Consider the following 25,157-nt stretch of genomic DNA (forward strand, 5'->3'; position numbering starts at 1 on the left):
TGAGCATGTGTTTATTCATTTATTATCTCGGTTCAAACAATAGTTTGTTATTATAGTGAAGTGGCAACAGTTGGCCTTGGTCTAAGCAGCTATCACAAGCTGCCCATCTAGACTACATCTAGACTGAACTCCCAGCTTGAGGGTGTTGAGGTGGTAAGTGATCCACTGACCCATTCTGTGATGTTGAAGTGAATTTCACATCCCGGCTTTTCCCTCCTGATTTGGGGGAACAGCAGCAGCTTGGCATCAATGGGGCATCATAATCACACGCAAGAAGGGCTCAAAAGCCCTGGTTACCCCCACCAGGTGCCTGTCTGTTGAAGAGGTTTAGTTTAATCGAGGTGGACGAACATAGGCAATGGWCCAGTAAGGGGCGAAGAGTGAGGGAGAATTGCAGTGGGTCAAAAGAGGATCAGAATAGGTCAGCAGGGGGTCAAAGGGAGGAAGAATGTCCTTGAGTCTCTTTTACTGCACATTTTCCATCATCTTGAGGAACTCTGAAAAAGAGTGACAAATCCATTATGAAAATGATAATTTAAATCACAGTGATGTAACTCATGGTTAATAACAGGCCTAACATTCATTATGAATGTTCATTATCTAAATTCAAGCACCAGCTGTCAGAGCTGCTCACAGATCATTGCATCTGTACATAGCCCATCTGTAAATAGCCCGTCCAACTACCTCATCCCCATACTGTATTTATTTATTTATTTTGCTCCTTTGCACCCCAGTATCTCTACTTGCACATTCATCTTCTGCACATCTATCACTCCCGTGTTTAATTGCTATATCGTAATTACCTCGCCACTATGGCCTATTTTATTGCCTTACCTCCCTTATCTTACCTCATTTGCACACACTGTATATATACTTTTTTCCCCTACTGTATTATTGACTGTATGTTTTGTTTATTCCATGTGTAACTCTGTGTTGTTGTATGTGTCGAACTGCTTTGCTTTATCTTGGCCAGGTCGCAGTCTTAAATGAGAACTTGTTCTCAACTAGCCTACCTGGTAAAATAAAGGTGAAATAAAATAAATAAATAAAAATGAAAATGCTGGTCAATATGTAGGCTAATTGTCCAATCAGCATCACCATTATTATTATCAAAGGCGTCGTGGCTTTGTCATACCATCAAAGTCCAGCATGCCATCAGCGTTCTTGTCTCCATCTTTCAACAGCTCATCAATCTCCTCCTCTGAGATTTGCTCGCCTGTGCTGCGGATGATGATGGCGAACTCTTCCCTGTCGATGTAGCCGTCGGCATTCCTGCGTAAGCAACACACATTGGAGGGAGTTTAACAACCTGTCGACATATGAACGCTGACTGTAATTGTACACAAGGTAAACTGTAAAACGTAACCCCTTCTCCCTAAAACAGGTGACATACTTGTCGAACACACGGAAACATTCCGCCAACTCTCCCTCAGACTTTCCGGCCTGGTCCTCCTTTAAGAGTCTCACCATCATGACCAAGAACTCCTCGAAGTCGATGGTGCCGCTGCCTATGGTGAATGTTCCGGTCGATTATGCATCAAGKTCGAAAATAACAGGTAAGTACAACAATATGAAGAGGTATGTATCATGCTCAGGTCACCTGAGCATAACACGGGCATAAATTACCCAAAAGTAGCCTAATCACACGCCAAACTTCACACGTACCATTTAAACTATATAGCTTACATACATTAATGTAGGTTAATATATAGTATATTTTAGATTCAGCCGTTGCTCACCATCCTCATCGACCTCCTCAATGATTTCATCCAACTCCTCTCTTGTCGGGTTCTGGCCCAACATCCTCATGACCTGACCCAACTCCTTGGTACTGATATCACCGCCACCGTCGGTGTCGAACATGTCGAAGGCAGCCTTGAATTCTGGAATGATGATACGTATCGGGACACTAATTATTGTATTCATTAGACCTGACACATTTAACTTATTATATTAACGGCAACATGGTTTTGCGATGGACCTACTCACCGTTAAGCATCTCCTCGCTCAAGAATGAGCGGGCCTCCTGTTGTGCATCAGTCTAGAGGAAAAACAGCGCCACATTTGGCAGGTCATAGTAGGAGTGACAATTTCTCAAATGGTCACTTATATATATTTTTTTGGGGGGGCAACAGTGATGTTATCAGATGAGTGTATTTTTGTCGTATTGACATTCACAAAGTTATCCCCACAAAAGGGTTAGCCTTAGCCTATAGGCAGACTGACAAATTTGCCATGCTATTTAAGGCTCAACACATTACCCTCCTGTATATGGCCATACGGATATACATTACGACGGAATTTGTCGCCTTAACACAATCCGCACCCGGACAGCCTTGCTCCCGGACCTTTTAGGTTGTGTGACAGTCTGATACTCGGTATCTACTCAATAAGCACCCATAAACCCATAGCCTATCTAGCCTGCGCCTGCTGAACATGCATAKCTTTCCTAAAGTCATGCTCCAGAAATACTGCTATAAATACTCAATATTATTTGGTTAATTAAACAAGTTAGTGATTTTTATTAATCAAGATGAGATCCTGATAATCATGGTCTAAGGAAATGACTACTGTTTTAATCGTTTTATACCTTACATTTTATGAAATAGTAAACATGACTGCAAGAGACAATACATTGTCAAAATGATGGTCCACAAAAATATTTCCAAAGTAGGCTAATTAATCATCTTAATTGCCCATCCAAATGTAACGTTGTAAATGTAACCCTATACAAACTCGCTGTTTATTATGCTGTTATTCATGCTTTTATTCATGTAATTATGTGTTCAAATGATTGGTCTTACCATGGTTGCGAATGAGCTTTCCCCCAAATATCCACAGAAATAAATCCCAAAGGAGTGGTCAATCCGTGTGCACCCCTACAGAAAGACTAAACCTCAAGTGAGAGTTTTGACACACTTTAAACTGGTCACTTAAGACACACCCCCGGGTGCTCACAGGACTCCAGATTTAGAATCTTGAACTTGTAGGGTTCTGAGGCCCCCAAAAGCCAATCGAAATCTGGAGTGGACAGTAATGGTCTTGAAGCTGCAAACATTTCATTGACGGGGTAAACGTAGCAGTAAGAAAGTTTTCAGGTACATGTCACTATTGAAAGGCAACATTTGTCTTGTGATTGTAAGTGCAGCAGGTTTGAGGTACCTGCATGTAACAGTAGGCCTAGGTATTCACTGTCAGACACACTGTTTTTGCTTATCAACCTAAACAAATTCTGGTCTCTCTGGTCCCACTCTCAAAGTAACAACATTACGCCTTCTTTTGCAGATTTCCAGAAGGGAACAAAGTCAGCCCTTTTAAGCAATATCTGAAAATAGTCAATTCTGAAACGTCATTTCTAAAACAACGTGTAGTTGATCTTCAAGCATGCACTCGTGAGTTCAAACAAATATGGGGATTGACAGTTTCCGTACTGTAAACTAAAGGTAGGCCTCTGTATTGCTGATAAAGAAGGGTGGGCCCAGAGTGGGTTGTGGCTGTGGGATGGTGTTTCATTCTGGGTGTGAAACCCTAACCCTGTGGAAAAGTGCTGCAGAGCTGGTAGCTGGCTGTGCTGTGCCCTGAATAGCAGATGATTTTTGGTTGTATGGGGAGCCCGCCTTTAATCACAGTATCATATCCAATAAACAGGCCATCCACTCAAGACCTGACTCTCCTTGTATGGTGGAAGTTTCCTGCGTTTCCTGGGGTTGGATAGGGAGGAGGGGTGGGATACAGGAATATTATGATGAGCAGTTACTCGAGGTAGAAGGGGATGTCATGTTGTTAGTGTTGGGGGGGGGTTAAGGGCTATATACTCAGTGAGCGGAGGATATCTTCCACTAGAAGGATTTGGTTAGGTGTAACTAGCTACACATTTAAAACCTCTAGGTTCTTATTCCAGATGCCTTCAAGATAAGCTGTTGCGTCTGGCAGCGTTGTCAGAGCCCTAGGGGATGACATCTTACTGTACTGATCTGGTATTTGCATCCTCGGCACCTCTTCATGGAGACAGCAGTGTCAGAGCATTCTTGTTGCTGTTGAGTGCTGAGAGCTCTTTTTTGATTATCATGGATGACATCAATCAAGTGATGAGAAGATCATTGCTATCGCATGTTGCATTATATACGCAGTTAGAGGCCTTTGAAAGTTTTCTGTGTCTACTGTCTTTATTTTAGTCCTCCTTTCTTTTTTTGACTTTGCATGCTCCTTTACCTCATGTTGTACGCCTATTTCTCTTTCACATATTTTCATGAGTCTTTCAAGATTCATCACAAGAAGAACAAGAACAAGGACCTCAGCAGGATTAGGCAGAGACAATCAAGATGACAGGTTTTTATGGACTTTGGAGCTAAAGTGTTTTCAGGAACCAAGGACACTGACTGTATAGTGGGAATAGTTGTCATATGGGCATAGGAGAGCGGAGGAGAAAGTGGAATGTTTTATTTATTTATTTATTTTGTTTTTTTCACCTTTATTTAACCAGGTAGGCCAGTTGAGAACAAGTTCTCATTTATAACTGCGACCTGGCCAAGATAAGGCTAAGATAAGATAAAAAACAACACAGAGTTACACATGGGATAAACAAACGTACAGTCAATAACACAATAGAAAATCTGTATACAGTATGTGCAAATGAAGTTAGGAGGTAAGGCAATAAATAGGCCATAGTGGCGAAATAATTACAATTTAGCAATTAACACTGGAGTGATAGATGTGCAGATGAGGATGTGCAAGTAGAAATACTGGTGTGCAAAAMAGCAGGGGAAAAAWATATATATATGGGGATGAGGTAGGTAGTTGGTTGGATGGGCTATTTACAGATGGGCTGTGTACAGCTGCAGCGATCGGTAAGCTGTTCTGACAGCCGATGCTTGAAGTTAGTGAGGGAGATATAAGTCTCCAACTTCAGTGATTTTTGCAATTCGTTCCAGTCATTGGCAGCAGAGAACTGTAAGGAAAGGCGGCCAAAGAGGTGTTGGCTTTGGGGATGACCAGTGAAATATACCTGCTTGAGCGCGTGCTATGGGTGGGTGCTATGGTGACCAGTGAGCTGAGAAAAGGCGGAGCTTTACCGAGCAAAGACTTATAGATGACCTGGAGCCAGTGGGTTTGGCGACGAATATGTATCGAGGACCAGCCAACGAGAGCACACAAGTCGCAATGGTGGGTAGTATATGGGGCTTTGGTGACAAAATGGATGGTACTGTGATAGATTGCATCCAATTTGCTGAGTAGAGTGTTGGAGGCTAATTTGTAAATGACATCGTCAAAGATCGGCAGGATAGTCAGTTTTACGAGGGTATGTTTGGCAGCATGAGTGAAGGAGGCTTTGTTGCAAAATAGGAAGCCGATTCTAGATTTAATTTTGGATTGGAGATGCTTAATATGAGTCTGGAAGTAGAGTTTACAGTCTAGCCAGACACCTAGGTTTTTATAGTTGTCCACATATTCTAAGTCAGAACCGTCCAGAGTAGTGATGGTGGAAGGCGGGCGGGTGCGGGCAGCGATCTGTTGAAGAGCATGCATTTCGTTTTACTAGCGTTTAAGAGCAGTTGGAGGCCACGGAAGGAGTGTTGTTTGGCATTGAAGCTTGTTTGGAGGTTTATTAACACAGTGTCCAAAGAAGGGCCAGATGTACACAGAATGGTTTAGTCTGCGTAGAGAGCGACATCATTGATATATACAGAGAAAAGAGTCGGCCCGAGAATTGAATCCTGTGGCACCCCCATAGAGACTGCAAGAGGTACGGACAACAGGCCCTCCGATTTCACACACTGAGCTCTATCTGAGAAGTAGTTAGTGAACCAGGCGAGGCAGTCATTAGAGTGATGGTGGCACATTATGTTTGGCAAAGGGCCTGTTTAGGCACATTTTCAAGGTAAAACCAAAACTGAACGTGAGAGATAGTTTCTGAAGACAGACATACAGATCAACAGAGAAATTGTAGACAATGATCCACTAACTCTAACAACATGACAAGGCGTTGGAAATGTACGTTAAAGATGAAAGTAGGTTTATTTTGAAAGCACTCTGCACAGGGTTGTCACGCAAGAAGGGCGAGGGGAGAGACAGTGGGAGGGGTGTAGCATTTCTTGAGGGAGCAGGTGTAAGGGGGCAGCTGGGTGCGAAGTGTTCGGTGGCAGGGAGGGGAAGAGCCTTCGTCTTATAAGGGTTGGACAGATATGTATAGCCACAGAGTCAACATGACTGAAAAGGTCAGTGTCTAGGATAGGGTGAAGAACCTCTACGTATTGTCTTTTATCAAATGCCCTTTTCACTCTCCTGTAGTGTTTTTGGGTACTCTTTGATGTTTGTAATTGACAAGACTCAAGAGGGTGTGTATTTCAATTTTTATTTTGAAACATAGTTGTTATTTTCTTCAAGCAGAAGTGGCAAATGGAAAGGGTCACAAAGGAATGTTGGTCTTGTTAATTTTCAGCAATTCTGGAACACAGAATAATTAATTTGTTAATTTGATCCTCTCCCACTTAAGCCAATCCCTTATTCCTTTCTCAGTGATAGCAAAGCACCCACTGTATCATCAATTCATATTMTTTTTTTTTAATTGAACCTTTATTTAACTAGGCAAGTCAGTTAAGAACACATTCTTATTTACAATGCCAGCATACCCCGCCCATACGACACTGGGCCAATTGTGCACATCCTATGGGACTCCCAATCACAGCTGGATGTAATACAGCCTGGATTTGAACCAGGGACTGTAGTGACACCTCTTGCACTGAGATGCAGTGCCTTAGACCGCTGCGCCACTTGGGAACCACAACCCTTACCCAATGATATATAGTAACTCCCCCATAACCCTGTATGTGTCCAGTCACCAGAGGATGAATGTCTTATGAGCATTTTCATGTTAATGATTGGATATGTCGATGTGGTACTTCTGTGATCCCAGACCTCAACACTGTATTCTCTTTTGAATATTAGTAGTAGAGAAACCCAGAACAGTGGGATTTGAGTTTAGTCATGACTTGTGTTCATTAATAATAATTAACAGAAATAAACTTGCCTACACACATTACCATAGTGCACCTGCTTGTTTGTGCTATAACATCCTGATTAAATATTCAACATAATATGTCAACAATAGTCTGTGTGTGTGTGTGTCTATGTGTGTTTCCAGTCAAATTATTTACCCACAGACTGCGTGCCCAAATTTGCCCGTTAATCCCAAACCAATCACTAGTCAAAGTTGATGTTATTATTGACCATTAGTCATCTACCAGTTTCTGTTTCATAAGCACAATACATTAATATGAATGTTATTTCCATTGGAGAAAATTGAGCCTGTGTATGAGTACGTGTGTGTCTTACCATGAAAATCAATCCTGTTGTCTTTGTTAAGGTCTGCGTTTTTCATTAGCTCGGTAAATTCCTCCTCATTGACTGGCTTTCCAGTGGTGGCCATTATGTCATTAAACTCCTCACCATCGCCATTTCAGTTTAGATAAATCAGAAAAATGTAACACACAGCTGCTGTATTTTTCCTGAACTAAAAGGGAAATTAAGCCAATTGTCAGTAAAGGTTCATAATGAGGCAGGTCCTTTGGCCGATCATCCACCAGATACCTTTTGGTATTCCTAGTTATTGAACCAGGGTGAGAAACTTAAGGTTACTTTCGTAACCCCAGTTCTTTGAGAATATGAATGAGATGTACAGTGCCTTCAGAAAGTATTTAGACCACTTGACCTTTTCCACATTTTGTTGTTTTCCAGGCTGAATTTAAAATGGATTACATTTAGACTTTGTGACATTGATCTACACTCAAAACCCCATATTGTCAACGTGGAATAATGGTTTGATAACTATTCACCCCCTTTGTTACGGCAAGCCTAAATCACTTCAGGACAAAACATTATCTTAAAGCTGCAAAATGTAACTTTTTGGCAGACCAACCAAATTCACATAGAAATGTGAGACATGTTCTATGTGCTCTATTTCTATGCTTCCCATTCTTAAGTTTTGTTTTTGCGTCTTTTACTTTCGTTTTTGTACACCAGCTTGAAACAGCTGAAAATACAATATTTTTGGTGATTGAAAATATATTTCACAGCGGTTTAGATGGTAAAATGATTCTCTACACATTGCTTATTTTGTCACATAAACTGAAATTATTCGAATTTAAGCAACCAGGAAATGGTGGAGTGATTTCTTCATATTGCACCTTTTAACAAGTCATCTAATAAGTTGCAAGGACAAACTGTTTAACATTCTTTTTTAATTACTACCCCATCTTTGTACCCCTCACATACAATTAATTATCTGGTGAGCAGTGAATTTCAAGCAGAGATTCAATAACAAAGACCAGAGAGGTTTTCCAATGCTTCGCAAAGAAGGGCACCTACTGAATATTCKTTTGAGCATGAGGAAGTTATTAATTACACTTTAGATGGTGTATCAATACACCCAGTCACTACGAAGATACAGGCGTCCTTCCTAACTTGACTGATAGGAAGGAAACYGCTCAGGGATTTCACGGTGAGGCCAATGGTGACTTTAAAACACTTACAGAATTGAATGGCTGTGATAGGAGAAAACGGAGTATGGTTCAACATTGTAGTTACTCCACAATAATAATCTAAATGACAGAGTGAAAAGAAGGAATCTTGTACAGAATAAAAATATTCCAAAACATGCATCCTGTTTGRAATAAGGCACACATTTGTCAAAGAAATGAAGTTCTTGTCCTGAATATAAAGCATTATGTTTGGGGCAAATCCAACGAAGCACATCGCTGAGTACAACTCTTCATATTTTGGCTGCATCATGTTATGGCTATGCTTTTCAACGGAAAGGACTAGGGAGTTTGTTTAGGATAAAAAGGAAAGGAATAGAGCAAAGCACAGGCAAAGTCCTATAGAAAAACCAAGTTCAGTCTGCTTTCCAAATCAAATCAAATTTTATTTGTCACATACACATGTTTAGCAGATGTTATTGCGAGTGTAGCGAAATGCTTGTGCTTCTAGTTCCGACAGTGCAGCAATATCTAACAAGTAATATCTAACAATAGGGCAGTGATGGCTGTTTAACAGTCTGATGGCCTTGAGATAGATGCTGTTTTTCAGTCTCTCGGTCCCAGCTTTGATGCACCTGTACTAACCTCGCCTTCTGGATCATAGCTGGGTGAACAGGCAGTGGCTCGGGTGGTTGTTGTCCTTGATTATCTTTTTGGCCTTCCTGTGACATCGGGTGCTGTAGGTGACCTGGAGGGCAGGTACTTTGCCCCCGGTGATGTGTGGTGCAGACTGCACCACCCTATGGAGAGCCCTGCGATTGTGGGCGGTGTAGTTGCCTACCAGGCGGTGATACAGCCCGACAGGATGCTCTCAATTGTGCATCTGTAAAAGTTTTTGAGGGTTTTAGGTGACAAGCCAAATTTGACATTATGTTGTATTTTGTGTAGATCGTTTGCAAAAAATGACAATTAAATCCGTTTTAATCCCACTTTGTAACACAACAAAATGTGGAAAACATCAAGGGGTGTGACGTTTTTATCTCTCCCAGATCTGGTTCACCACTTCAATCCGAGTCTCCAATCCGCTCCTTCATTCAGTACTCCTGGGACATGAGCCACGCGTAGTGAGAGTAGGTGTACTCTGCTTCACACTGGCGGTCGATGAATGACCCCACGGTCGTATTGTCTGTCCGGACCAGGATGTGACAATTCGAAGGCAGGGTAGAACGTTTTTCAAGGAAAGACACACAATCCGTTTACTGCTCTTCCTTCGTAAACTGCGCCCCACCCTGTGAGTGGTGTCTGCCGTCACCACCTTGATACTACCCCTAGGGGTTTGCCAGACAGAAACAAATATCGAGGGGCTCTTCCAGTGACAGAGAACTAAGGGACATTATGAGYTTACCATTATCTTTTGATTGAGGTGACATCATGTACACAGACATTGGTCAGATACCCAACGCTGGAAGTCTCCCATTCTCAGTAGTCCCAGTGGTGGAGATGGTGGACGCCACAATCCCAGCACTCAGAGACGCGTTCTAAGCGTGACCGAGTGTCCCATGTGGAACAGGGAGAGGCACTGTCGGGAACGATGTGATGCGGTGGTCCGATAGTGTAGCCCGATAAGAGAGAGAACTCAGATTGACACCTAGGTATTCTATTCTCTGTGTGGGCACCAAACAGCTTTCTTTCTGATTGATCTTGAACCCTAACTCGGTGAGGTGGGTTACAAGGGAAGCCGTGTCTCGTCCCATGATTCTCAAATGTTCCATTTTTAGCACCTTACTTTCATTTAGCATTTCAGTCTAGAACCAATTATCCATAAACAGGACGCACAGTATTGAAAAGGTCCATGATAGATAATCAAAATCAAACAACATTATTTTATGTCTTTACATGTTTAATAAAAATATTGATTATTTCCAAGAAGTCATGAAGGAAGATGGGGCTATTTATTTGCTCCTTGAACCATTGGTTCAACAGGAACAATATGACAGAGATTTAAAACACCTCCAGGGGGAGTTGATAGTCAATCACAGCCATGTCCCACCACTCTGCCACAATACTGATTCATCCATCTTCAACAATTCCTTGTACTGACCCCCTCTGGCTGCCATGGTAAAGATCCTTCCAAAGTCATGACTAGTCACTATGGTTACCCCGTGACACGGATATAAATATGCAGGCATTCCACCTATCAATTACTCACTTTGTCACTTTCAATCACTTTGTCACCATCTTCTGTCTAGCCAGCACCACTGTCTCAGTAACGTTTGGTGACCATGGTGGCTTTGAAAAACCTAACCAACATCGAACACAACGACAACGTGAATTGAAATGCATACAGTACATATAATACTGCATGATGTTTGGTATATGGTAAATGCAACCTAATATCACTCTCATAAAAGCCAATCCAAAAAACTGAATTGAAAAAAGAGTGACTAGTGTGTGTGTGGGCCACAACAACATAATATGAGCCTTAAACATCAAAATCCATACCAGGTATCCATCAGTCCAGCTTCAGTTCCACTCCATTTCCCACAATGAAAAAATATCAGAAAATAATTTTAAAATCCGATCACATCTGTGGAAAATCAGAATGAGCGAAACAATCCTAAGACATCTGCTCATTAAAATATAATGATCTTCTTTCCCTCTTTGTTTCACCCCCTACGGACTCTTTCTACAGTATGTTGGCTGGCTCCGCTGCAACAGACAACAGACAGGTTCATGGAATTGCAGGGAAGAGTGGCTTTCTGATACATGGTTGATACACAGCTTTATGAGTACGCAATAAGTACCCCCTCATCTAGCTACTCTTTGTCTGAATATGATCCGGATTGGGCATGAAGCACTTGCTGCTTACTTCAATCCCACACAACCTCCACCTCAGTCATACCGCCTACCCCTTTCCTCCTTAAGTTCCCTCCTATCCCCCATATTTAACTTAAGGACAAGAGTAGCAGTCTCAATGACATTTATTATGGCAAGGGTTCAACTGGCAATCTTAACAGTAGATCTAACACACACACACACACATTAGGATAGTGTTCTGTGTGGAATGGGCTGGGCATGAGGCGGGGGGGATTTGTACCGTCTCCCTCACATACATGTGGGCTACCAGCTCTGTCTGTTAACCAAGCGATCAAAGTCAACAACCACCCCTCCCCACACACGCACACACAGTGCTAAATGTACAGTCCTAAATTCAGTCATAAGCTAAGGTACTCATACAAAATACATTACTACAGTTTCCACAAACAAATCCACTTGCACATTGAGATGCCTTAAAGCACATTGACACATACTTAGATGAAATTCAATTGTTATTTAGTCATATGCACAAGGTCACAGGTGTACAGTGAAACACTTAAGCTCCGATCTCCAACAGTGCAGGTGTGAATGAAACAATAATACAAAATTATAATATATACATATTTACAACTGTTCGTCAATGATAAATGTAAATGTCCATTAGGGTGTGGGCAGGGTAATTGTCCCATGAGGAGGGGGGGGGGGGGGGGGCGGGGCTGACTAGTGGTGGCTATTCCGCAGCCTGATGGTCTGGGGGTAGAAGCTATTGACCAGTCTGTTCATTTGAGCCATGCTCATGCTCCTGTACTACCCGCGTCTGAGCGAGGTGAACATGCCGTGACTCGGGTGGCTAAGGTCCCCGATGATCTTCTTGGCCTTCCTGTGACACCAGGTCTTGTAGGTGTCCTGGCGACCCGTCATTCAGGGCAGGTGGGGCAGAGCCCACCTGTTTTGAGACCACATTTTTAGCAGAAAAATCATTTTAAAAATAAATATTTCTTGGGGCTTGCCTGTTTTGCATGTTATTTTGGCATTAATATGTGCCACATATCAGTTTGCAAACTATGTAAAAAAAAAATATATATATATCATTGAGTTAATAAAGCCGCATACAAATATGGTCTCTTTTTTTCATTCTTGAGGAAGGCAGCTCCAAAATGCAGGTGTTTCAGCCGAGCTCAGTGCTTTCTGTGGTGGTGGGGCAAGCCAGCGGAAAATACGGAGCGTTGTGCCGTGATTGGCTCCGTGTTCTGGCACTCATGGGGACACTACGTCACCGCCAAGTCTAAAGGTAGACCTCGAAAATTCTAGCTCTTTGGGTGCTGCCATAGAGTTACATTACAAGTGCCCATCCAAGAAGGCTCAAGGTCATTGGCCACAGATAAAATGACGTCAAATCACGTTATATGTATAGTAGCTTTGATTGGACTGATCATGTCAACATGCTACTTTCAAGCAGTCAATTCGACAATCTACTGGCAAATCCTTTTTAATCCTTGTCATATGAAGATAAATAATTATAGATAAAACGTATCGGTGATCATCGGCCATTGGACATACACATTACACAAGTTGGAAATCGCAAATTCAACACTGAGTGGTTTGGAAGGAATCAGTGCTGTGTGTCTGTGTGGTCCCAAATCTGGGATTAAGGGTCTCTTTTCCAAGTTTAAATGATAAACATTCAACATTAGCCATGCTGTCAATGAAGCATGATTTGTGCTGCGCTCAAAACAACTGTTAACTCGGACTTGAGAACTTGACTTCAGTGAGTTGAAGACAACTGGGAAGTTGGGAATAAACGAGCTCCGGTTGGATTACCGTTCAAAATGTATTTTCCCAACTCGGAATTGTAAATCCGGCCTCTTTCTAGAGCCATGACCTGAAGATCAATGATGTCATCATGATGTGACCTTGTTTTTTTTTCAGAGTTCCCAGTTGTTTTGAAAGCACCATAACACCAGAGAATGACAGACTCTGATGACAAAATTTGCCCACGAAGGACCGCTGTGCCACCTTCCTGTTCAAGTGAGCACAGGACAACATGGTGAGTCCAAAAATGTCTTGTATGCTGCTGCAAAAATTATGTAAAATGCCAGGGAGATATGTATACTGTAGCTAAGAATGTAATACTAATTGTATGTTGTGTAGTAAGATGTTAATAGCCCATGTGCCTCACCCTAATAATTTGGTTTATTTACTCCTCTTAATTTAGCCTACTGTTCTGACTTGGTGGTACACATGTAGCCTCTAACCTGTTTTTGAGAAATGTAATCATTGAATATTGTAAGAGCTTTCATTGTCTGCTTATATGCGCCCTTTATTTATCCTACGGTTCTGACTTGGTGTACAAGGAGAAAACTGTAATGGCCCATGTTCTGAATTCTGTCGCTGTACATTTCAAAAGTGCTGAACAAATACTTATATTGACTTCCTAGCTCGCTCATTAATGTCTTAATCGAAATTCTGGGTTGCCTCTTATCCACTTGTCGTCCCCTTATGCCAATTTTGTACATCTCAATTGTCATTAGAAACCACATTTGTTTAAGCAAGTCAGCCATACCAGCTATGTTTTTTTAAATGCAGTAAATGAGGCTGAATGAACTGTTTCGCTGCCAGACAAGGCTTCGCTGATACCCAGGTGTAGCAGTGGTAAGATGTTTAGACTGCTGTTTGGACAGCTTTATGTCACCGTTATAGTGCAATTAATGTATTAGTGTTGTGTTGTGTAGTGGCTTTGCTGGCAGGCATCCCACTTTTTGTTTCTTTTGCCCCACCAAGATTTACATGCTAAAATCGCCACTGCCTCGAGGGCAGGCTGTGTGCATCTAATGGTGCGTTCGGCTGAGCGTACCACCCTCTGCTTATGTGATGTATTTATTACAAATAACTCACATGGACTCACCGGTGCACAAAGATACAAACACACACTAACAGGCATCTATCACTGTATCTTTAGATGATTACAGTAACACAGAGATGACATGAAAATAGAGCTCTGGCCACTCACACCAGTGGTGGGTTTGGCGTAAAAAAACTTGGTCCTGGGGACCCCAGGGGTGCACATTTTGGTTGTTGCCCTAGCACTAAACAGATGATTCAAATAATCAAACTTGAATATGAGTTCATTATTTCAATCAGCTGTGTAGTGCTAGGGCAAAAACCAAAACGTGCAACCCTTAGGGTCCCCAGGACCAAGTTTGGGAAACGCTGAATTATACAGTGCATTCAGGAAAGTATTCAGACCCCTTGACTTTTTCCTCATTTTGTTACGTTACAGCCTTATTCTAAAATGGATTACGTTGTTTCCCCCCCCCCCTCAATCTACACACAATACCCCACAATGACAAAGCAAAAAATATTTTTTATAAATTGTTTTAAAATATAACTCAAATATCAAATTTACATAAGTATTCAGACCCTTTACTCAGTACTTTGTTGAAGAACCTTTGGCAGCGATTACAGCTTGGTCTGATGTAACCAAGATTGAACTATTTGGCCTGAATGCTAAGTGTCACGTCTGGAGGAAACCTGGCACCATCCCTACGGTGGAGTATTGTGGTGAAAGCATCATTCTGTGGGATGTTTTTCAGCGACAGGGACTGGGAGACTAGTCAGGATCGTAAAAACGAAAGGAGCAAAGTACAGAGAGATCCTTGATGAAAACCTACTCCAGAGCACTCATGACCTCAGACTGGGGTGAAGGTTCACCTTCCAACAGGACAACGACCCTAAGCACACAGCCAAGACAACGCAGGAGTGGCTTTGGGACAAATCTCTGAATGTCTTTGGGTGGCCCAGGCGGAGCCTGGACTTGAACCCGATTGAACATATCTGAGACCTGAAAATAGCTGTGCAATGACGCTCCCCATCCAACCTGACAGAGCTTGAGATGATCTGCAGAGAAGAATGGGAGAAACTCCCAAAATACAGTAACACAGTAACAGCAGAGTCCCTAGCTGAATACATTTAGATATTTAAACAGCCTCAAAATTATAACAATAGGAATTATCACTAGTCATAGAAATAAGACAATTTTAACACAGGCAACCCATTTCAGATCTTTTGCTAATTACTTGGCATATTTGATACCAATCTGATCTTTTCACTAATGTGTAAAAAATAAACAACCTCATGGAATCTTATCTTTTCAGTTCAGATTTATACCACATCCATATGTGGATCTGAAACCTGATATAATTCTGATGCTCCATATGCGACCTCAGTCCAGATGGATTTTTTTTGTGGCTTTCTTTTTGGCTTTTTCCACATGTTCTGCCAGTACCAAGACAACTATCCCCAGATTTAAAGGAACAATGACAGGAAACGAGTATTGCATCTGTGTCCTACTTCAGAGACTGCATCAGTGTGAATGCGCAAATCTGATATGGGTCACATTCAAAACTGAGTGTGGACAGAAAAAAAGGATACATCAGAATTGGGTTCTTAGGGTGGCTGTGTAAACACAGCCTTTGTGCCTTGCGTAAAATTCCTTAACTTTTTACTGCAGTGGGCAAAATCAGGGTCGCACAGTGTTTCTTGGTAGCCTTAAACAAATCTACTTTGACACAAAAGTATACAACTCACACACATGGTTATGGCCTTAAAAAAATAAGACACCTGTACATGTCAGATATAGAGTTGAAATGTATTACATGTTGAGTTCACATTCCGATATTACACTTTATATACATCACAGAAGACTGAAATATTACAAAACTGCTTGACATAAACACACCAGAAACACCAGATTTTCTGCATAAAAAAATAAATAATGTTTATTAATTATGAAAAATATGAATAACATTCCACCCATGAGGCCACTAGGACATCTGACTGCAGAAAAGGGCTACTGTTGGGGCAATGATTTTAATCTGTGCGTGAAAGTGAATGTCAAATTATGAAGTCCACATATGAAGTCTTTATCTACATTTCTCTTGTGCAGTGTGGTTCACAAGTATGCAGTAAACTACTGTGTAACATGGTTAGGAAAACAAGGTCTTTGTGCACCAGGTGCAGATTCAGTGACCTGTCATCACGGACTTTGAGCTACCCAAAGTGTAACAACACACCTGTCTGTTTAGCTTCTAATCATCCAACCTACCTCGTAAATAGCAGTCGGAGTCTATCTATCTCCTCTTTCCCTCATACCAAGGAGAGGGCTCAGTTAACACATCCCCTCCTATCTATCCTCCCTCTCTCCCCTCTCTCGCCTTCCTCTCTCCTTCCTCTGCTGCCTCCCTTCCTGGGACCACTGATGTCACCTCTGCTAGTCCAAGTGTCTAATCTATCCTTGACAGACGGAACCAGCTGATCCCGATGCCTTTACCCTGCCTCTTCCTCACTCTCTCTCCCCTTCCCTTAACCCCCCCCCATCCTCCTCTTTTTCTCACTCTATTCTTGGACATTTCCAAGTAAAGCAGCTGGAAGCTCGAGACCTACCACATGACGTTCCAAACTAAATAAGGCTAGTGGAGGCATGTGTACTCCTCCCCTCCGTCCCTTTCACACTTCCCAGTCCTAGGAGACGGCTTAGTGGACTGACAGTTAGTTGCCCCCCACAGGAGTCAATGTTGTATTTATTAGCAGGAGGACAAAGAGTAGGACTAGAAGAGGCAATATACTGTATCAAATCCATCATTATATTGTGTGGAGGATTTATTTTCTGTGCCTACTTTGATTAAGTGTGTTAATTAAATAAGCAGCAAACCTTATTGTTGTCATGGAGACAGCTGGGTTTCTTTGCTGTCATGACGCCCACATTGTCCATGATGAAACAATAAGGTGTAAATGCCTCTCCATCAAGTGGAAGGAAGAATCCAGTGGTTCATTTGGAATAAACATGTTTAGAAATCACAGGTCAGGTGTATTCAGGACCATTTTACAGTTGAACCCCCACTTAAAAATTTGATTTGAAGATACTTTGAGATTATTGGGGCGTGACATTTAGAGTTTGCTAACTGGGGGACATTGAATTACATTGGTTTTTGGTTAGAAAATGCTAATATCAACTGTTGGTGGCAGTGGCTAACCATAGGATGGATTGCAGTCTCTCCTTGTCCATAAGAAACAAACATGTAAATACGTATGTAATTATTTGCGGTGAACTATCCCTTTATAATACCGTAGGACCGTAGAATATGCTGCCTAGAGGGAGCTATCCAGGAGGGTTGGCGGTTTGGAACTCGGTAGTGAGTGTTGCGACTGAGGACAAACGATTTTGTACACGCTACATGCTTCAGCATTCGACGGCCCCGTTCTGTGAGCTTGTGTGACCTACCACTTCATGGCTGAGCGGTTGTTGCTCCTAGATGTTTCCACTTCACAATAACAGCACTTACAGTTTACCGGGGCAGCTCTAGCAGGGCTGAAATTTGACGAACTGGTGGCATCCTATGATGATGCCACGTTGAAAGTCACGGGTGTCCACATACTTTTGGCCTTGTAGTGTATGTTGTAAGAATTTCGATATCACAAACAGAATTGGGTTATAAGCAGTTTTAAGAGGACGTCATTTTTTCCAGAGCGCCAAAAAGTGACTTTTTCAAATTGCAGTCACATGCAGGAAAGACGTTTTGGTTTCTATATACTGTTGAAGACGGAGGTTTACATACACTTAGGTTGGAGTCATTAAAACTCGTTTTTCTACCACTCCACAAATTTCTTGTTAACAAACTATAGTTTTGGCAAGTCGGTAAGGACATCTACTTTGTGCACGACACAAGTAATTTTTCCAACAATTGATTACAGACAGATTATTTCACTTATTATTCACTGTATAACAATACCAGTGGGTCAGAAGTTTACATACACTAAGTTGACTGTGCCTTTAAACAACTTGGAAAATTCCAGAAAATGATGTCATGGCTTTAGAAGCTTCTGATASGCTAATTGACATAATTTGAGTCAATTGGAGGTGTACCTGTGGATGTATTTCAAAGCCTAGCTTCAAACCCAGTGCCTCTTTGCTTGACATCATGGGAAAATTAAAAGAAATCAGCCAAGACCTCAGGAAAAAAAAATTGTAGACCTCCACAAGTCTGGTTCATCCTTGGGAGCAATTACCAAACGACTGAAGGTACCACGTTCATCTGTACAAACGATAGTACGCAAGCATAAACACCATGGGACCACGCAGCCGTCATACCGCTCAGGAAGGAGACGCGTTCTGTCTCCTAGAGATTAACGTACTATGGTGTGAAAAGTGCAAATCAATCCCAGAACAACAGCAAAGGACCTTGTGAAGATGCTGGAGGAAACAMGTACAAAAGTATCTATATCCACAGTAAAACGAGTCCTATATCGACATAAAAAAGGCCGTTCAGGCCGCTCAGCAAGGAAGAAGCCACTGCTCAAAAACATCCATAAAAAAAGCCAGACTATGGTTTTCAACTGCACATGGGGACAAAGATCGTACTTTTTGGAGAAATGTCCTCTGGTCTGATGAAACAAAAATAGAACTGTTTGGCAATAATCACCATCGTTGTGTTTGGAGGAAAAAGGGGGAGGCTTGCTAGCTGAAGATCACCATCCCAACCGTGAAGCACGGTGGCGGCAGCATCATGTTGTGAGTGTGCTTTGCTGCAGGAGGGACTGGTGCACTTCACAAAATAGATGGCTTCATGAGAAAGGAAAAGTAGGTGGATATATTGAAGCAACATCTCAATACATCAGTCAGAAAGTTTATGCTTGGTTGCAAATGGGTCTTACAAATGGACAATAACCCCAAGCATACTTCTAAAGTTGTGGCAAAATGGCTTAAGGTCAACAAAGTCAAGGTATTGGAGTGGCCATCACAAAGCCCTGACCTCAATCCTATAGAAAATGTGTGGGCAGAACTGAAAAAGCGTGTGCGAGCAAGGAGGCCTACAGACCTGACTCACTTACACCAGCTCTATCAGGAGGAATGGGCCAAAATTCACCCAACTTATTGTGGGAAGCTTGTGGAAGGCTACCATAAATGCTTGACCCAAGTTAAACAATTTAAAGGCAATGCTACCAAATACAAATTGAGTGTATGTAAACTTCTGACCAACTGGGAATGTGATGAAAGATATAAAAGCTGAAATAAATCATTCTCTATACTATTATTCTCACATTTCACATTATTAAAATTAAGTGGTGATCCTAATTGACCTAAGACAGGGAATTTTTACTAGGATTAAATGTCAGGAATTGTGAAAAACTGAGTTTAAATGTATTTGGCTAAGGTGTATGTAAACTTCTGACTTCAACTGTAGTATCAGAAAGAGCAGAATTTAAGAGATTAGCTCTATTTCAAAATATAACTTTTTCCATGAAGAACATGGCAACAGATAGCCTACAGTAACATAAAATAATGGAAATGCTATTGTGTTCTTTGAAAGAATATTTTTTTCTGTATTCTGATGTTACCCAAGACCTTCATAAATACAACCAAAGGTTTATTTTTCCAATAGCATATATGAAATGTATTTATTAGACTGTTGGCTCAAAGGGTGGTCCCTCAAGGCCCGGCTTTTCTAGTGTTAACCACCTAAATGTACATAATTGTAAAGCCCTTGTTATTTTGTAGCTTTCACAGTCATGTCTGAAGATTATTATTGTGGGGCTTGCGAAGCAAAAGCCCCAATTTAAATCATCGACGTAATAATAACTGTTATTATATAGTTATTCTTTAGCACTCAACTCCTACTGTAACGGCTGTCATATTCTTCCTCGGACGAGGAGAGGCGAGAAGGATCGGACCAATATGCGGAGTGGTTAGTGCTCATGATGATCTATTATAACGAACCCTGAACACTGAAATACAAAACAAATAAACGAAGTGCAGAAACCTATACAGTACCGTGTGGTGAAAACACTAACACGGAAACAAACACCCACAAAACACACGTGAAACCCCGGCTGCCTTAGTATGATTCTCAATCAGGGACAAGGATTGACAGCTGCCTCTGATTGAGAATCATACCAGGCCGAACACAAAATCCCAACATAGAAAATCACACATAGACAAATCCACCCAACTCACGCCCTGACCAACTAAATAAATACAAGACAAAGGAAAACAGGTCAGGAACGTGACACCTACACCGTTTAAGATAGAAACGCAGTTCAAACTTTACAACGTGTGGACTGGTCTGGATTGAGTAACTTGTATTTTGTTTGCCCTTCTTTTTGTCAATCTCTGTTCACTTTAATGGCATTTCCTCAACATTCTAATGAATCACTTCCAATATTCCATTCACTGTAAACGCAATAATGCAACTTTTGACACAAATCAGCTACTTTGACTGCTTTGCAACAACTTAGACAGTCTTTGTTAACTTCTCTGCTACTCATCTGGCGTTTGAACAAAAATATATTATTCTGATAATAAGTTACAGCTGTTTTAGTAACTGCATCAACAACATTTCCTGTAACGTTTTTGCAAACAACTGCCGTTTTGACCACTCCCCCAAAAGGTCAGACAAAAATCTTCCACTATTTGGAATAGCTTCGACCCATCAATAGAACGAGCTGTTTTAGTAACCCAGAACGGGCTGTTTTCGTTACCCATCAACTGCATTACTTACCAACAACAACTGCAGATTCCAAAAAAACGACATCACATTTTGAAGTTCACTTTCCTTGCTTTGTCTAACAAAACTATCATGAATTTAGCAAATACGTTTTGTGGGTCATAGTGCAGTATTTATTTAGTTTAAAACAAAAAGTTTGTTGTTAGCTAGCATGTTTCTCACAATGGCTTTAGTAGTGTTGCCAAGGCTACTGTTGCCTAGCAACACTTAACTCGGAGGGAGAGAACATCTTCATTGCTTGACAAATTCCCATGATCTGTGAATCTGTTTTGGACTGAACAGCTAGAGCTAAGATTTCTAATGCTTCCCCGGTCTAAATGACCTGGAATAGTACAGGACAGATTTCTAATGCTAACTAGTAAAGCTCTGCTACCCGACCCGAGCCCGACGGGCCCCAACATTATACATCGGGCTAGGGTACAGGTAGGGCTCGAGTATCACTAAATTGATCACTAACATTTTGAAGCTGAGTCATTTGCTTGGGCTCTTCTGCACAGCACACTCATATCTGACTAAGATCACAACATGGTGTCAGAAGTGCTTCAACCTCGTCAAAAATATAAAGCAGGAGGGGTAACGATGCTTCGTGGGTGACTGTTGTTGATGTGTGCAGAGGGTCCCTGGTTCGCGCCCGGGTCAGGGCGAGGGGACGGACTTAAGTTATAATGTTACATTGGTGCCGTGACCCGGATCACTGGTTGCTGCGGAAAAGGAGGAGGTCGAAAGGGGGGTGAGTGTAACCGATGTGAAATGGCTATCTAGTTAGCGGCGGTGCGCGCTAATAGCCCTTCAATCGGTGACGTCACTTGCTCTGAGACCTTGAAGTAGTGGTTCCCCTTGCTCTGCAAGGGCTGCGGCTTTTGTGGAGCGATGGGTAACGATGCTTCGTGGGTGACTGTTGTTGATGTGTGCAGAGGGTCCCTGGTTCGCGCGAGGGTACGGACTAAAGTTATACTGTTACATAAGCAATTTAAATAATTTCACTATTTGAATAATTTATTTAAAGTGCAACTTTTTAAACTTCTTCCACTACCACAAAAATATTTTTACAGAGCTATAGCAAGCCCCACAACTTTGCTAGCTTATTATGTGATTAGGGATTCATTTACATTTGTCCCTCATTTTAAGGTCAACCTTATTATGTGAACTGAACTCTCGTTTTAATATTACTACTCCTTTTGTATTTTTTATTCAAAAGAAACATCTAATAGTCAAATCATAGAGTAAAAGTAGGTGAGCTGGTTCTACTCTTTTTGGGCGTTTTGTGGTGGAAAACTGTGTGAGTCAAGCATAACAAGTCAACCGTGTTACCCATAGATAGGCTAGAAATTTAAACTTGCAAGGGAATTTATGGTTATTTAAGATTAAATCATCAACCCTGTTATGGTCAACACAATTTTTGTTTTGTTAGCACGTTCCTGACCTTATTTCCTTTGTTTAGTCTTTGTTTAGTTGGTCAGGACGTGAGCTGGGTGGGCATTCTATGTTTTGTGTTTCTATGTTGGGTTTGTTGTTTGGCCTAATATGGTTCTCAATCAGAGGCAGGTGTTTGTCATTGTCTCTGATTGGGAACCATATTAAGGTAGCCTGTTTTCACTGTTTGTTTGTGGGTGATTGTTCCTGTTCGTGCGTTCATGTGGTCTATGTTCTCTAGTTCAGGACTGTAGCTTCGTTGGTTTTCGTTTGTTTATTGTTTTGTTCGTCTTGAAGAAGTATTCTAATAAATATGGATACATACCACGCTGCGCTTTGGTCCTCCTCTCCTTCTACCGACGAAAGCCATTACACTTTTGGTGCATTGACCCAATTGATGTGCAGGATTGCTGAAAATATAGATTTGAACTAGGCCTACAAATAAGCTAAACCCTTGATAATTATTGTCTTGAAAACGAGTCACACACAAACTTCCACGCATCATTTCGAATTGCATAGTAATAAGTAAGTAATTATATGCACACAGCTGCCGCAGATGAGATACAGCTTTTTTAGGATAGTGCATTTTCTATTTATAACCAAACGAGAATATATTCAATACAATTACTTAAGCCATTGTTAAATCAAGCAAATCCATTTGTATATAGAAGGCTAGTAGATAATGACAATGTCAATTACAAGGATGGTGATGATGATGCTGTTGTTATAATGTATTATCAAACCCATAAAGATCAATATCATGTTGATTAAGGAGCCATCGATATAACGTCTTTACAATTTGAGTAGAAGGTGTAACTGTAGCTTATAGCCTAATATTGCAATAAATAAGACAAAAAGAAACCTAATGAGTAATAAAAGTATACTAAATAAAATATACATTTAAACATGTAGCCTACAAGGGAKTGTAGCTAAATTAGCAACAGATAACATGAATGTCTGCAACCACTGATTCTACAGGTGGATTTTGTGTAATGCACAGCCTTAGCATCCTTCTCCAGCGCGCCAGTGGGTGATCGATACAGAGAGAGAGCGAGAGAGAGAGAGAGAGAATAAAACAATGCGCTCAGCTAGGCCACTGCACATGAGTTCCTAAATCATGAATTCCAGTCAGGTGTTCAACCGCACCAGTCCATGCATTGTGCAACCTTTCGAGAACGGAACGGATGACAATCACATCTTCGACCTCGGTGGATGCCTCTTTTTGTCCATGATGCCATTTGATACTGAAGTAAATGTGCTGATTTGTGTGTTCTTGATGCTCACCATCCTCTCTTTGGCTCTTAACGGATTCACTTTGTTGGGACTTGGACGCTCAGAGGACCTGTCTTGGGAGCCACGCTATGCCCTGTTGAAGAACCTGATTCTGAGTGACATTGTGCAAACCATCAATTTGGGCCCGTTTGCGACTCACTGCTTATGGCAGAGAAGGACAATGAACTTCGACACCTGGTGCCTCATCCAGTATTTCACCGGCAGCACCTGTATCTTCTGCACACTCATCACCATCACCTGCATGGCCATTGAGCGATACCTGTATGTGTGCCATGCCATCCACTACCTGTCCATCCTCACCCCACTGCGCCTTCGCCTCACTATCAGCCTCACCTGGTTCTTGTCCATCAGCGTTGGCTGCATTAACATCACCCTACTACACCTGGGGGAGGGGGGATATGGCACAGCAACCTCTGGACTCATATGTGAGCCTGACACAGTGGAACGCCACATGGGTTTCCCCAGGGCAGCGGCTATCACCCGCAAGCTGGTGGGCTTCATCATCACCCTGCTCTGCCTCCTCAGCTACGTCTTTGCCTATGTGCGGATGTACCAGGACGCCCGCAACGTTGTGGTGCCCTTCAACACGGTGAACACACAGGCACGCAACACTGTGRTTTTCTACTGTGGTATGCTGTTCTTGCAGCTGCTCCCTATGTTCCTCAAGATCACCTCAGATGCTCTGTGGGAGCTGGAGGGCACAGGGGCCATGTTGGCTCCCCTGACGACTCTCTCTGGGGCTGGGACCTCGCTGTCGGCCGGCACCCTGCACATTGCCCTCGTGGCTCTCATCCTGGTGCCTCCCTGCATCAACCCCCTCATCTATGGCCTCCGCAACTGGGAGGTGCGTCAGGCGTTGCCCAGACTCTTCTGGTGGAAGGGTGAACGCCCTGAGCTAGACATGGACAGGAATTGGGTCTCCCAGATATGGCAACTGAGGAGAGGTACGATGAGGAGCATTGAAGTTGGGAGGAGAGATAAAAATCTGGGAAGGAAATGTACAATGGTTATCAATGATACATAGTAAGGACAAAGAGTACAGTAGGGACCAAAATGACCAGTTTTATAATATTATACTGACTGTTATTGGTGTATTGTTTGTGTAGTGTAAACTGAGGCACTTGATATTGTATTTTAATCATTTATTTTCATTGACAAGGTTCTCATTCTTTTGCTGTATGCTCTTTCAATATCTCATCATGAGTGGCTCTCAATAGTGSTGTAAAGTAAAACTAAGTCAAAATGAAGTCCTACTTAAGTAAAATCAATTGTTGTATCTGTACTTTACTATTTCTATTTTTGACTAATTTTACTCCACRACATTCCTAAATAAAATATGTACCTTTTACTCCCATACATTTCCCTGACACCCAAAAGTTACCTTTCGATTGCTCAGGCAGGACAGCAATATGGTCCAATTCATGCACCTATCAATATAATGCGTTGTCATCCCTACTTCCCTTGWTCTGGCGGACTCACTAAACACAAATACTGACTTCACAGGAGGTTGGTGGCACCTTAACTGGGGAGGATGGGATTGTGGTAATGGCTGGAGCAGAATAAGTGCAAATGTATCAAATACATGGTTTCCATGTTTTTG

General features: G+C 41.9%; 1 protein-coding gene and 1 long non-coding RNA gene across 2 annotated transcripts in view; one reads left to right on the plus strand and one right to left on the minus strand.

Moving 5' to 3' along the window:
• LOC111966433 (troponin C, skeletal muscle-like) lies at window positions 1-2,914 on the minus strand. The gene is made up of 6 exons (XM_023991057.2): window positions 2,805-2,914; window positions 1,990-2,041; window positions 1,740-1,883; window positions 1,394-1,508; window positions 1,136-1,272; window positions 1-497 (listed from the first exon to the last, which is right to left on the minus strand). The coding sequence occupies exons 1-6, from the start codon at window positions 2,805-2,807 to the stop codon at window positions 466-468; spliced, it is 483 nt and encodes a 160-aa protein (XP_023846825.1). The 5' UTR covers window positions 2,808-2,914; the 3' UTR covers window positions 1-465.
• Window positions 1,470-25,157, plus strand: part of LOC139028034 (uncharacterized) — a 27,379-nt gene continuing 3,691 nt past the window's right edge. The window contains exons 1-2 of the long non-coding RNA XR_011480177.1: window positions 1,470-1,556; window positions 13,221-13,338. This is a non-coding gene — a long non-coding RNA (uncharacterized lncRNA). The remainder of the gene's footprint in view (window positions 1,557-13,220; window positions 13,339-25,157) is intronic.

The sequence above is a fragment of the Salvelinus sp. IW2-2015 genome, linkage group LG7 (genome assembly GCF_002910315.2).
Source record: "Salvelinus sp. IW2-2015 linkage group LG7, ASM291031v2, whole genome shotgun sequence".
NCBI classification, from domain to species: domain Eukaryota; kingdom Metazoa; phylum Chordata; class Actinopteri; order Salmoniformes; family Salmonidae; genus Salvelinus; species Salvelinus sp. IW2-2015.